This window comes from Chaetodon trifascialis, chromosome 1, assembly GCF_039877785.1.
Source record: "Chaetodon trifascialis isolate fChaTrf1 chromosome 1, fChaTrf1.hap1, whole genome shotgun sequence".
Lineage (NCBI taxonomy): Eukaryota > Metazoa > Chordata > Actinopteri > Chaetodontiformes > Chaetodontidae > Chaetodon > Chaetodon trifascialis.
This window is the reverse complement of record NC_092056.1, coordinates 16,201,229-16,214,140: the sequence shown is the minus strand read 5'-3', so window position 1 is coordinate 16,214,140 and position 12,912 is coordinate 16,201,229. Positions and strand designations below refer to the sequence as shown.

Below are 12,912 nucleotides of genomic sequence, written 5' to 3'. Positions count from 1 at the left end.
TCTTTTCAAACAGCTAAAAAAGATAAAGTGACACATTTAATCTGTTGGTAGGCATTGCAGGCCAACCTTGAACCCATTTTTCTACACTTCACGGCCTCTGTAGTCACTTATCTCTGCCTTTGGAGGGCAGCGTGAATCATGGTCATGATGGACCCCCTACTCTAAATTCCATGACTATTGTTTTCTCAAATTAGAAGATGCCAGACCATAATAATGAGATAGGGAAACAATGTTTCATGTTAATTTATTTGTTTGTTTGCTTGTTCAGAAGCAAAGAAAGAGAGATTTGCTCTAAGTGGTTCAGTCTTGCACTTCATTGCTTCTCATTCTGGGGTTACCCAAGATCCAAGTGCTTTTCCAGACTTTTCCCAGTGAGACTGCTTTCAAAGGGATTTACACAAAGCTCCTCCACAGGGACACCAAGAGCCCTTTGCTTTGCTCTATAGGTCAGCAGCAAATCCTTGCGGGCCTGCCGGATCACAGTTGTTTCACATAATGATGAATGTTGATGTAAAAATAAACTAGAAGAACAGATTAAACATCATCATCTGTTAAAGAAATACGTGACAGCATGTTCAAGAAGTATGTAAATGAACTAACCTGGAAAATCTGGGCTTTTTTTATCTTAAAGTTCTTGATGGAATTATTAAAGGAGTCAAGATTTTCCTACAAACAAAAACACGTTTCTTTAATGTTCTTGTACAAACGAAACTGCATTAGGCACACACCTCATCTTGTAAAATATTTCAAAGTAAGGAAATGACATCAGTGATTAGGAGCACTAAAGGTGTGAATGACTAACAACAAACAAAGGGGGACATGCAATAGTACCTTGACTTTGTTTGTGACCCCACCAAGAGCCGTTTGGTCTATGTTTGAGGCAGAGAGCACAGCGCAGAGCTGAGCCTGAGTCTTCTCCAGACTGTCTGTCAGAGCTTTCAGCTTCCTTTCCAGCAGCTCGCTCCTCATGTCTGCTTTATGTTGCACATTCTGAATATTCTGAGTGAAAGTCTTGTACAGCTCATCCCTTTCCAGCTGAAGCTGTGTTAGATGTGCAGGCACAAAAACAGATGCAAAACCATTCACATTAATACCCGCAAGTACATAAAGCATTTGGATCACGTTCAAGGTGCACATGAATCACACTTAAACAACATGGCATTGTGCAACTCAATCTTAGCGCTTACCTTACTGAATTTCTGTTCCAGTGCCTCATAATCCCATTTCAGATCACTTAGCTCCTTTATCTTGACCTTTTCACTCACATCCTGTCAATAACAGTGTCACAAATTAATATCGTGCCTGGGTATAGTATGCTACATATCAGTTACTGAGACACGTGCTACACAAGGCACCAGCTAAAGTAATGGTAGCAACAATAAGAAGTGTACAATTGTAGCAGTGAACTGAGCTTTAAAAAATTCTCAAACATCGACACAAACGCAACCTTTTTCATTCGGTAGTTCATTTTTTTCTCATGTTCAGCGTTTTCCTCCTCGGCTTTTGAGAGAAGCTCTGCGAGACGTTTGTTTTCCTGCAAAACAGGGACGAGGTCCTTTTCATTCTCCTTCTGTTTCATCTTACTGTCTTTAATTTGTCTCTAAAAAAAAAAGCAAATAAAACACAAATGGGTCAAAATGAGCACTGCAACTAGTCAACTGCCACTGACAAACCCCAAACATTATCAGGTTACAGATAATAACTTTTGAAGCCTTTTTTATGTCTGACATTATCATGAATGAGATCAAATTGACTATTGATCAAAACAGGCAATTTAAAACTATCATCTTGGAAATTGTGATGGGCCTTTTTGAGCCATTTTATAGACTAAACAATGAATTCATCATAACAATAATCAGCAGACTCATCAATAATGAAAACAATCAAAAGTTGGGAACAAAATATCCAAAAATGTCTTTCTGTTGAATGTGTGTATGTATACCTTGAGTGAATCAATCTCATCCAGATCCTGTTGTATGCAATTATTGAGTGCATTTGCGTCACTGAAAGCTTTGTTGTGGTCTTCTATAAGAGCAGCGATATGGCTGTTCCACTGATCCTCTGCCTCTCCCGTCTCATTTTTCCTAATGTTGTCCAGCTCTTGTGGCAGCAACTCCATCTTTTTCTCGTACTTGGCTTTAATTTCTACACAAACAGCAACATAAAATTATGGCTCCTGTTTAGTATTTGACAGCATGGGGTGCTGAATTCAACTCAAAATGAGATTAATTATTTACCAGCGAGCTGCTTCTCCAAGCTGTTCCTTGTTTTAGTCATGTCTTCATCATGTTTCTGTTGAGATAACAACCACACTGGTGTTTGTAGCACTGATGCTTGTTGAAATATATCAGGTTAAGGAGAAACATTAAATCCACAGATCTTTAAGTGTAGAAATAAAATAGACTTGCTGTGTACTACAAACCAGTTCAAGCTCCTTGACAAGGTTTTCATTATCAAGTTCCTGTATGTCCACCATGATGGCCCTCATTTCCTTATGAAGCTCAGTCTCTAATTGTTCTTGCTCTTTCTGCACGGCCTCAGTGGAGACTAAACCACCTGCTTTCAACTCAGAGATCGTGTTCTGGTGTTCACACAGGAGGTGCTTCATCTTCTGCTTATAGACCTGGTGGGGAAAAAATAATGCACAATGTGAAATTAATTCAGCCATTCAATTTGTTCATGGATCACCTTTGCTTACTAGTTATCAATACACAGTAACATGTGGCAAACGTTGCATGAGCATCCTATGAAAGTGCAGAATTTCTGTTAAATGATGCATTGATGTATCATTAGGCCCTGCAGTGGGTAAGCAAGGAGCAGATACTCACCAGCCTTATATCTGTACTGTATCTGCTTAGGCTGAACCACTGTGGGCCCCACTGCCTTGAACAGGCAGCTTCATCTAAATGGCCATGGCCCACTCTGTTGTCCAGCCACCATCACTCTACATCCTGTTGCACGGAACTCACTAATAGACATCAATTAGCAACCCCCTTCCTCTGATATGAGAAATTTTCCTGCATTAAGTCCCTTAATTTGTTTCACACGAGAAAAGAAGATGGTTGCACTGTTGTGAGTGTAAGTATGCAGGCAAGTCTACAAGGTCTTCAGCTGGGCACCCTCTCAATAAAATGCAAACTTTTCATGAAAATAAATAAAAACAGTCTTCTTTTAAGCAGATAACCTTATGTTGGTGACATTATCTGTCAAGTTTTGACACGCAAAGAGGTAGAGAGATTGGAGATTTAATCTCAGAAAGCGAAGCCTTGAACTGATCTGAGAGAAGAAAAAAAAATGCCAAAAACAATTAATTTTTTATTATGTGTGATTTGGGGGATATTCAGCATTTCAGCATCCCATTATACCTGTAGAGAAACTAGGAAATCTATCAGGCAAGGTTTCATCATGTCTGTATTTGCAGTATGAGCTCTGAGGCTTAATTTACAACATAAACATAATCATGACTCCATTTTTAACAGCCGGTGATTAACAACATAATAGTATAGTAGTAAAAAAGTGGGATTTATTGCTGGCTTCCATTATTTACATATTGAATTGACTTTTTCTTTATCTAGTAGTTCAATAATATATTAAAAGTGATGTATCTCAAGTGATAATGAATGATGACAAACTGAGTGCTGATATCCAATAAATGCAATGCCACCACAAGACTTTTTCCCTGACTTTTTAATTTCATTTACAGAAAATCCAGCCAGTCAATTTGGGTGCAGTTTGCAGGTGTAGATACAGTATAACTGTGCATTAGCCTCACCTTGATCTCTACTTGATGGCGCCCCTCATCCTCTTCTATGTCCTTATCTAAGTTTTTTTGTTCAGCCTTCACCTCCTCTAGCTGTCTGTCTGTGATTCCCCAAAAGGTGTGGATCTTGTCCCTCTCCAGCTGAAAGTAGTTTCTCTCCTCCCTCTCTCTATCCAGCTCCTCTCTGAGGCGCACAATGTGTTCTTCCAGCTGAAATAAAAAAGATCTTTTAGTGTGGGCATGTCTGAGCCAGACCATGTAGATGTCCAGTAGCTTTTGGTTACTTTAACAACCAAGTACTGTTGCTTTTTGCATCATTGTCAAAGTCAATTCAGTGTTCACAGTGAGCACTACTCAGCCTGTGAAAACAGAATTAAAATGTATTTTGTGGCTCTGGAGTTGAGTCTGAGAAAATATTCCTGATGATGTCTTCAAGGCTATCTGGGCATGACCTTATAGACAACAAATTTCTAGCAAACACTCTGTAAAAACTGGGGTGTTGGAGCTCGACAGGCATTTTCAGCAGCCTGAGAGGCTCTAATGAAGATGCTAGTTAGTATCCAGTATTTTGAGGCCATAACCCACAATGGGAACTTTAAGTCAGGATGTCTCAGGCTCTACCACTCTGAGTTTGACCTTTGTTATTCAAACCTGTCCCCCAGCTGTATGTAAACACTGACTTGTAGAAATACCTTTAATGTACAAATCAGTTAGAGTAGGAAAGAGTCCTTTCCTCCTGTCATAAAACAGCCAACCATTATCCACTCTTTCATTCACATCCCACTTCAGCTCTGACCTGGTCCTTGGACATCTCCTCTTTGGTAAGGCCATCTATCAGTGTGGGCGTCCTTGCCTTTGCAGGCTTTTTGCTTGAGCCTTTGCTTTTGGGAGGCTGGACAAAAGTCAACATGAAAGAAAATGTTAAAACTGCTACCTAATGACAATCTAGCACATTTCTTTAATATAACAGTTAGCGTAGTTGTTGTGGTGAAGTATCTAACCCGAGTCTGCGCTTCCCGTGTGTAACAACAAACAACAAACAAGCACAAATGAGTAGTTAAGTAAGAAATTCACAAGCGGTAGCTGCTAGGCAGCTAACATCTAAACACGACCGTAGTTCGCTCACTATGCGCCCAAACGGTTGTAATAAAACTATTTTAAACAACCCTTTGCTCACCATCGTATATAGCGGGCAAATAACAGGGAGAGACAGAAAATATTTCAATAGTCTTGAGAAACTAGCACACAGTTTGCTAACTCTCATACGCAGAGAAGTCCACTTCACTTCTACCCTGTTGTGTTGGTCGCAAACGTGTTGCCATGGCAACACAAGCACGCGGTCGTCATCAAATATCACCAGGAAGCGAATCTATGATGGCGAGCCCTGACACGCCTTCCTCTACGTCTGATTGGCTTACCCTATTGCTCTTACCCTAACCCTAACCAATCAACAGTCTTATACCTAAACCTAACCCAACCCACCCAACGAAAAGACAGTAATGTCTCTGCGATACAGTTGGGCTCAATTTTGAGTGACTAATTTTTTAATGTCTATTTTATTCTCCCTCCATCACATTTCAGGGAGAAATTTTGAATTTATTGACAGTATACGCATAATCGTAATACATGGTTTCTAACATACTATAATGTAGTTATAAAGAGATATCATGTTTGATATATTTTTCAACAACTACAACTCCTCCTGTGGGCACCCATAAATTACAGCTGGTGTATATAACAGATATGAATTTAACAGTTAAAACACATAACACAAGACAAAAAAGTTCATTCTTGGAAGCCTATAAAACATTCACATTTCACCATGCAAGCTTTCCTGATTTTATTATACTGATCTCCATCATTTGGACCAAAATCAAATCCAACACTGCTAAAATTACATGTCCTATGTGATATATAAATGTCATTTCACATTATTTTTCCTTATTGAGACACCTAATCCCCTTCTGTGGCTGTGCCTCTGAATGTGTGCATGCATTGGTAAAGTGTGACACCTACAGGAGGACAAACACAACTACTAAGCTTTAACAAGGAGATCAGGCTGCACTGCAGACCTGAGCAGGTCTCAGACTGCAGGGCATTCAGTAACTTGCTCAAGGACTGTTTGGCAGGACACACATGATATTCTCAGTATATTGATCGCTCTTACCTGGGACAAATATGTACTTGTGTTTCTTAGCCATACTGCTAGCAAAGCTGCTGATATTCCTATCAGCCTCAGCTGTTTTTTGTGGCACACCTGAGATAATGAACATGATAAACATTAGATCTGCTTAACATCTGCATGTTACCACTGCTATCGTGAACATGTTAGCGTGTCAATGTTAGCATTTAGCCACAGCACCTATAAGCACCAAGGATGTATTATGAGAAAGTACAGCCTGACAGAGCTGCTAGCACAGCTGCAGACTCAGTCTTGACACACAACAGTTAAGCGTTGCCACGGTTTAAGTTGAATGCGTGTGATAGACTTTTAAAAGCAACGTCACGAAAATTGAACTATAAAGCTGAAGGAAGATTCATGAGGGACCACAATTCAAACTCCTGCATATTTTCATCCAATTCATTACATCAGCCTTGTAATAAATGGTGAGAATCTTTGTGATTATTGCTGACACTGTCAAAGAGCCCTTAATTTGACTGAGGCTGTGGTTTGTGGTGTTGTGTTGGACTGCACATTATTGCAAGGTGTGTGTAATACTTTGGTTCTCAGTATATGAATGAGGTGAACACAAAATAATAAAAAAAAAGTTTATTATTTGTTATAATCAAATAAGCATTTAAAAACAGAAAACTCTGCACATGTCCTGATGAAACATATTTACATTTGAAGTTAGGAGGTCAAACATTGAGAACAGGGATGTCAAAGAGGTCACAGAGGCCTTCACTCTCATCCAGATTATAGGTGTATTCCTGTTCAGATGGGGGCGGAGACAGACGGAGGAGCGGAGAGAAAACTGGGAGCAGAGGTAAACAAGCAATTAACATAAATACACTGTAAATACCAATATATGACAGATGAACCCCAACTCCAAAGAGGTTGGGACAACTATGACAATCTGTTTTATTTATGTTTTCCACAGATTCCCAACTTTTTTTAACTCTGTTATATTAATACAATATAAAGGAAGTCAGAAAATAGTGCACTTACCTTCAGAGGCCAGGAGCTCTGTGATTAGATCTGCATTCATTAGTTCTACAGAATAAGGGGAAAGCATACTTAATCATAAATTCACATAGAGTCAATGAACCTGAATAAGAATCTAATGAACATTAATAATTCAGAGACAGGATAAGGGGCCTACCTTTGGTGGGCTGGAGTATGTCCTGCAGTTCTTTCGATAAATCTCGCACTGGAAAAAAATTATTTTTAAAAATCAATATGAAAGAAGCACTGAAAGAAACAAACATGACACAGGGACACATTTTTGCATTAGCATGCAAGAAATAATCAAAAGACACAGAGAAAGAACCTGAAACCACTGAGATCTATAACTGGTCATCAGTCAGTGAGGGAAGAACTTGACATCTGTGTTGTCTCCACCTCAGCTGTGATGCTTCTACGTAACATTAACGTACTTAACATTGAAGTCATCTTCTCTCCAATCTACACTTTGGATCAATATGGAAAGGGGTCGAGTCCAAGCCAAACTGGAGTGTTAGATTTCCCTTTCAGTAGCATCAATAAACAGATTTACTGCCTCACAGCTGTATGCCTTCACGAACCAGTTAAGTCACCAGCTGAAGTCACCAGCTGAAGTCACAGTGAACTTGACTTTTGACCTTAGACCACCAGAACCTAATCAGTTCATCCTTGAGTCCAAGTGAACGTTTGTGCCAAATTTGAAAAAAATTCCCTCAAGGCGTTCCAGACAACCCCAAAACATAATGGGAAAACACACTTAAAATACACAATAAAATACTCACATCCAGACGCATCAGTTCTGTTCGGCTCAGCGTTTATAGAGGACAATGGCTGAAGATGCCGCATGTCCTCCGGGGTTGTCGTTCTAGGTGTGCCGCTATGTTTGGTATCAGCTGAAGCCTGACATGGTGCAACACTGCCTTCAGCTGAGGTGGACATGGCTGATCTGGCACTGCGTAAAATGTCTTCAGGCGGTGGGACTGGCAACACGACAGGAACAGTGCTGGCAGAGTGTTTGTTGAGAAGCAGGACATCTATTGGTCCATTAATGCTTTTCAGGTGGATCTGGTACTTTGCTGGCCTGTTCTGGACCTGAAACATGTATGCACGTGCTAAATGATCCAATCTCAATGAAAGAATCCAAGAAGAAGAAACTACAGTGGGTTCCAGTGATGCAGAACTTACAGCTTTGGGAATGGGAACATCTAGCTGTGTGCCAGACGGTGCTCGGACTGCTAAGAGAGTGTGGCCTGAAGACAGAGGAGAGAGAAAACGGCCACTGAAAACACAATGATTTAGTTTGGCCTTCATATATTTGACTTACAAAGAAACGTTAGTGGTTCTTTTTGCCTTTACTCTGAACTAACTGCAAAAACGTCAGCTGCTGCGATGATGTAAGTGCCATCATGAACATAAATAGCAGGGTTTGTCCAGCTGGGCTGAAAAATACACTGAATCATTAAAATTCTCCTGTCACACATTTCTCTGGTATCTAGATAGAAAAATCAGTGAGGAATAACAGTTTCTAACATGGATTTACCCCATATGTGGACTTGTCGTTTCACATGTGTCCATTTGCATTTTAAAAGCTGGATACAGTGTTGATTTTTCATCATTAATCTCTGAGTTTTCCTTCAGATACATCAATCATGAAAACTCTACAGCACCAGAGATGAGGGAGGAGGAAATGTGCTGAGAAGATATTCATCAGAAAGCAGAGCTAGACTGTATATTTCACTCTCTATCTCTTTCACTGTCTATAACTGGTCCTCTAATTGGATTTTTAACTGTGTCGAAATTGCTGACACAAAAATGAACAAGAGTAACAGTTTAAGAGGCAAGTGTGGTTCTACATTACCGCTGAAGCAGTTGCAGATATCTTCGTGATTCACATAGGTCAGAGTGGATCTGAGTTAAGGTTCAATTTGAAATATTGTGTTCATTTGAGGAGAGACCTCGAGGATTCAGTCAGTGAGTCACAGAGCAGCAGGCCTGAAAGACACATGTTCAAAATGCTGCCCATCATCTCATTTTCTTCCTGTTTTTTGTAAAAAGGATATTTGCTGCAGTCTTCTGTTGTGTTCCTGATGCTCTGTTCAACCCAGAATTTCTGCTGGTCCAACATATGTTCTTTCTCCTCCAAGTCCTCCAGTTCAGACTTGAGCTCCGTCAGTCTGTTGGTTAACTCATGTGCATTTTCTCCTGGCAGCGTGCCCCTTAATTTGAAGGGAAAACCCCCCACAAAAATCACATTATAAAACATACAACATTTTGCACCACACTCTTGACACACATGCGTCTCCACATGCATGCACACGAGCCATGGTTAAAAACTTACTTCCACTTTACTGTGTTTTTGGACATTTTCGCAATCAGACCAATGCCCTCCAGCACATTAGTGATGTCATAGATTCGCCTTTTCTGTCCGACAGCCAGGACTCTGACAGCCTGAGGAAGACAAAAAACTCATTTATCCACCACCTCCTCCTTGGCCTCATCCCATTAGACCCTCTGTTTCACAATGGTCCACACAGTTTATGATCTCGTGGTCTCAGGGGATCTGCTGGCGTACTGTACTGAGACATTTACAGATCACTTAGAGTGGATATTAAAAGTCCACAACCCACTTTCTCTCAGACGTTTGTTCAGGAAGGATGCAGAGTTTTGAGGACACAAAGTTTTGGCTGACAGCAGCTTTAGCAACAGCATCAGCTAAAAGAATGAAATACTGATGGTTTTAGTTCCCAAAAGACCTAAATCCATATTAACCTTTTTTCATTTTGTTTCACACTTGATTACAGTAAACAGACACACATATCAAGGCATCCCAAAAAAGCACAGTAAAAACTCCTCTTCCCCAGAGCACACTGTGAACACTGGCATTCACGGGAAATGAAATGCAGAGTTTTAAGTTACATTATTTTTATTTTTTAAATGCTCTGTAGACATGACTAACTGGACATATATTATGGCTGCAACTACCATTTATTTTTACTATTGACTATTTTCTTGATTAATCGATTAGTTGTTTGGTCTATAAAAACTCAGCAAACGGTGAAAAACGTCATTTGTTGTTTTGCCCGCAACCCAAAAATTACACAGCGGACTGAAGAAACCAGAAAATACTCACATTTAAAAAGGTGGAATCAGAATTTGTTTCTTTTTTTCTCAAAAAAGAAATAAATAAACAAATAAAAATACTCAAACTAATTAACTGAAAAACAAAATAGTTCCCAATTAGTTTGATAGTTGACAGCTAACTCATTACATGTTGGAACTCTACTTCATGTTACTTATAATTATTGTGTTGGTTGTGTAGTCCTGGTCAATAAGTTACATTACACACAACAATCTGAAAGTGCCGTTTTATTGATCGTGCACAAAATAAGCTCAGACATGTCCGGTCTTGGGACCCGTGTGTGATGGACTGGTCTCAGCTCACTTACTTCTTTGAGATCCAGCACACCGTCTTCAGCTTCTTGCAACAACCTGACAAACCTCGTGGCGAGCACGTTCAGGCTCCTCAGGCTCCTCTGGTGTTTCGGGTTCAGGTCTGGCACGGCGGTGGCTCCTGAAATGTGTTGGCGACCTCCGGGATCCATTCTGCTGGACGTGAGAGGAAAACAAATGAAGCCGGGAGCTTATTATGAAACGTTTAGACCGGAAACACTCACGTTAACGCTGATGTTTTGTGTAGCTTTTCACTCGTACATTGCTAGTATTGATGAAAAGGGTTTAATTTATTGTAGAAATTTGGGTTATTCGCAAGAACGACGACAAATGCACGCAGACTGCACGCATGCACGCAGACCATAGCGCCAAGCGGGAAAATCGGGAGAATCGATTATGTTTACCCGAAGAGCTGTCTGAACCAGCGTTTACCTACAGAGTTGCTGCCGAGGATGCGTCCACTTACTGAGCTAATGTTAGCAGTCCGAGTGACCACAAAGTACAACGGCGATAGTCCTTTAACTTGCGATGCAAGTTTAGGCAGAGGAGTAAATTTATCCCCAGTTTAAACCCAGTCTAGAGCCGACGTTCATGGCAATATCCCAACTGTACTGATTGACCGCCCTTCTATGTCCTGGAGTAAGGCGCGTATTTTTTCCGTTCGCTGTATAAACGTGCCTTCACAATAAAAGTCCGACCGTTCCACCGACCACAATAAAATACATCGCACCAAAATGATCATTTATTTTTTAAAACCACACACTGGAAGAGATATTGAATTAATAGTTTATTTAATGGATATTGTCATCTACACTAAACATTCCTCAAGTAACATTCAAAATTTCATTTGCAATTATTGTGCTTTTTTCAGAGAATAATAATAATCATAATAATAATCATAATAATAGTAATCTACACCAAAATATAAAATTTATTTCAATTTATTTACTATTTAAGAAGGACGTGATCTCAGTGTTCTCAAAGGGAACGTGACATGTGCCAAGGTGTGAGAACAACATAAATCTAAATAGTAAAACGATAATTGAAACTGAAATTTCCTAATCCATAACAAATTTGCAAGTAAATGAGATGTCACAGGAGGTAAAGCACAGGTGTAAGTAATAGTTCCATTGAACTGCTTCACTTTCACATTCCTGCATTGTTCATCCTGGCTCACTGTTTCACCATGATGCTTTACTGGGACACTTTAATAGTACAGAGCCATTGCTAATGGTGGCACGGTGGTACGGTGGAAACACTGTCGCCTCACAGCTAGCAGGTCCCGGTTCGGCGCCGGGGGTGTGTCCTCCACCATGCCTTCGGTGCCTGCTGCTCGAGGACATGAGGGGGCCTTGCTGTGTGGAGTTTGCATATTCTCCCCGTGTTCACCTGGGGTTTCCTCCTTAAAAAACCAATGGTGACGGGAAGGAGCTAGGTCCCCGGGCGCCGCTGTCGGCTGGCAGCCCACCGCCCCTGGTCCGCCGCGGAGGACGGACGACCAGGATGGGTTAAATGCGGAGGAATTAATTTCACAGAAGCATGGCGTGTGTGCGTGTAATGTAATGCATGTAATGTGGAGTGATTAATAAAGTCTGTCTCTTCTCTCTCTCTCTCTCTCTCTCTCTCTCTCTCTCTCTCTCTCTCTCTCTCTCTCTCTCTCTCTCTCTTCTCTTCTTCTCTCTTCTAATGTCATTTCTAATACCTGTACTTTTCTGTGACGTCAAAATGTCTACGGTGAATAAAGACCATCTCCTGGTCCAGTGACAGGGTAAAGGCTTGGTTCTTGTCTAACCGGTAAAGAATGTATTATTTTAACTGAGTATGGACTAAAACCTAACAAATTAAAAACTTCATTGTACTGGGAGAATACTTGATATCATTTAATTTATTTCTAACTTTGTCTTTCAACTTCTGTTCTTCCCTAAAGTTTGTTCCAATTTCCTGAGTACTTACATCTTGGTAGTAAATCTTGGAACGAGTCTTTTTACATCAGCGGTCGCCGACCTTTCTTGCGCCACGGTTTCACGCAAAGCAACAATTTGCCCGCATAGAAATAAATAAAAACAAATTATTAAAACCCGTAATAATATTATTAGCGTGTGTGTGTGTGTGTGTGTGTGTGTGTGTGTGTGTGTGTGTGCGTGTGTGTGTGTGTGTTTGACGTGTAGAGGCACAGGCAGATGCACCTGATTTTCAAAATAAAACTTCTTTCAGACTCTGATGATCAATAAAATATTTTTTGTTCAGTCTCTCTGCGCGGCCCGGTACCAAACGGCCCCGGTGGTTGGAGACCGCTGTTTTACATGAGCGACAACTTTCTTTTCGGGTTTCTGGGGTTACATAACAAATTTAAGATAACTTTAGTTCACAGCTGCTTCTGATGGGACAGACCCACTGAAAACTAGAGCGAAGCGACGCCAAGTTCGCCTCCATTCATTTTCTATGAGACACATGCGAATCGCCTCGCGAAGCTTTGCGGGATACGCTGCGCGACTTATGCGGAACTTCCGCGTAGAGTCGTTCAGGCGCTGGTCATGTG

The 12,912-nt window shown here is 40.6% G+C and overlaps 2 protein-coding genes across 3 annotated transcripts; both read right to left on the bottom strand.

The window, feature by feature from the left end:
• Positions 1 to 258: 258 nt before the first annotated feature.
• Positions 259 to 5,071, bottom strand: gas8 (growth arrest-specific 8). The gene is made up of 11 exons (XM_070966745.1): positions 4,938 to 5,071; positions 4,557 to 4,652; positions 3,773 to 3,970; positions 2,423 to 2,623; positions 2,238 to 2,292; positions 1,943 to 2,145; positions 1,448 to 1,600; positions 1,188 to 1,268; positions 832 to 1,041; positions 601 to 666; positions 259 to 469 (listed from the first exon to the last, which is right to left on the bottom strand). Exons 1-11 carry the CDS (start codon positions 5,022 to 5,024, stop codon positions 335 to 337), a joined length of 1,485 nt encoding a protein of 494 aa, XP_070822846.1. The 5' UTR covers positions 5,025 to 5,071; the 3' UTR covers positions 259 to 334.
• A 1,445-nt stretch (positions 5,072 to 6,516) lies between these two features.
• Positions 6,517 to 11,030, bottom strand: LOC139331725 (transcription factor E2F4-like). 2 transcript variants are annotated; one of them, XM_070963358.1, is made up of 10 exons: positions 10,840 to 11,030; positions 10,370 to 10,529; positions 9,262 to 9,371; positions 8,984 to 9,139; positions 8,782 to 8,825; positions 8,109 to 8,173; positions 7,706 to 8,015; positions 7,084 to 7,131; positions 6,930 to 6,974; positions 6,517 to 6,735 (listed from the first exon to the last, which is right to left on the bottom strand). In XM_070963358.1, exons 2-10 carry the CDS (start codon positions 10,523 to 10,525, stop codon positions 6,620 to 6,622), a joined length of 1,050 nt encoding a protein of 349 aa, XP_070819459.1. In that variant the 5' UTR covers positions 10,526 to 10,529; positions 10,840 to 11,030; the 3' UTR covers positions 6,517 to 6,619. The 2 variants fall into 2 exon arrangements, with proteins under 2 accessions (XP_070819459.1, XP_070819466.1); XM_070963365.1 differs by having other exon boundaries at positions 6,518 to 6,735; positions 10,370 to 10,526; positions 10,778 to 10,923.
• Positions 11,031 to 12,912: the final 1,882 nt, after the last annotated feature.

Coding starts and splice junctions, on each gene's coding strand:
- LOC139331725 (XM_070963358.1), bottom strand. CDS start 10,525: ATGGATCCCGGAGGTCGCCAACACATTTCAGGAGCCACCGCCGTGCCA. Junction 8,826..8,983: donor ACAACAGAAGACTGCAGCAA/ATATCCTTTTTA, acceptor ACTCAGATCCAC/TCTGACCTATGTGAATCACG. Junction 6,736..6,929: donor AGAGCTCCTGGCCTCTGAAG/GTAAGTGCACTA, acceptor CTCTGCTCCCAG/TTTTCTCTCCGCTCCTCCGT.
- gas8 (XM_070966745.1), bottom strand. CDS start 5,024: ATGAGAGTTAGCAAACTGTGTGCTAGTTTCTCAAGACTATTGAAATAT. Junction 1,042..1,187: donor TGGAACAGAAATTCAGTAAG/GTAAGCGCTAAG, acceptor CATCTAACACAG/CTTCAGCTGGAAAGGGATGA. Junction 667..831: donor GGGTCACAAACAAAGTCAAG/GTACTATTGCAT, acceptor TTTTGTTTGTAG/GAAAATCTTGACTCCTTTAA.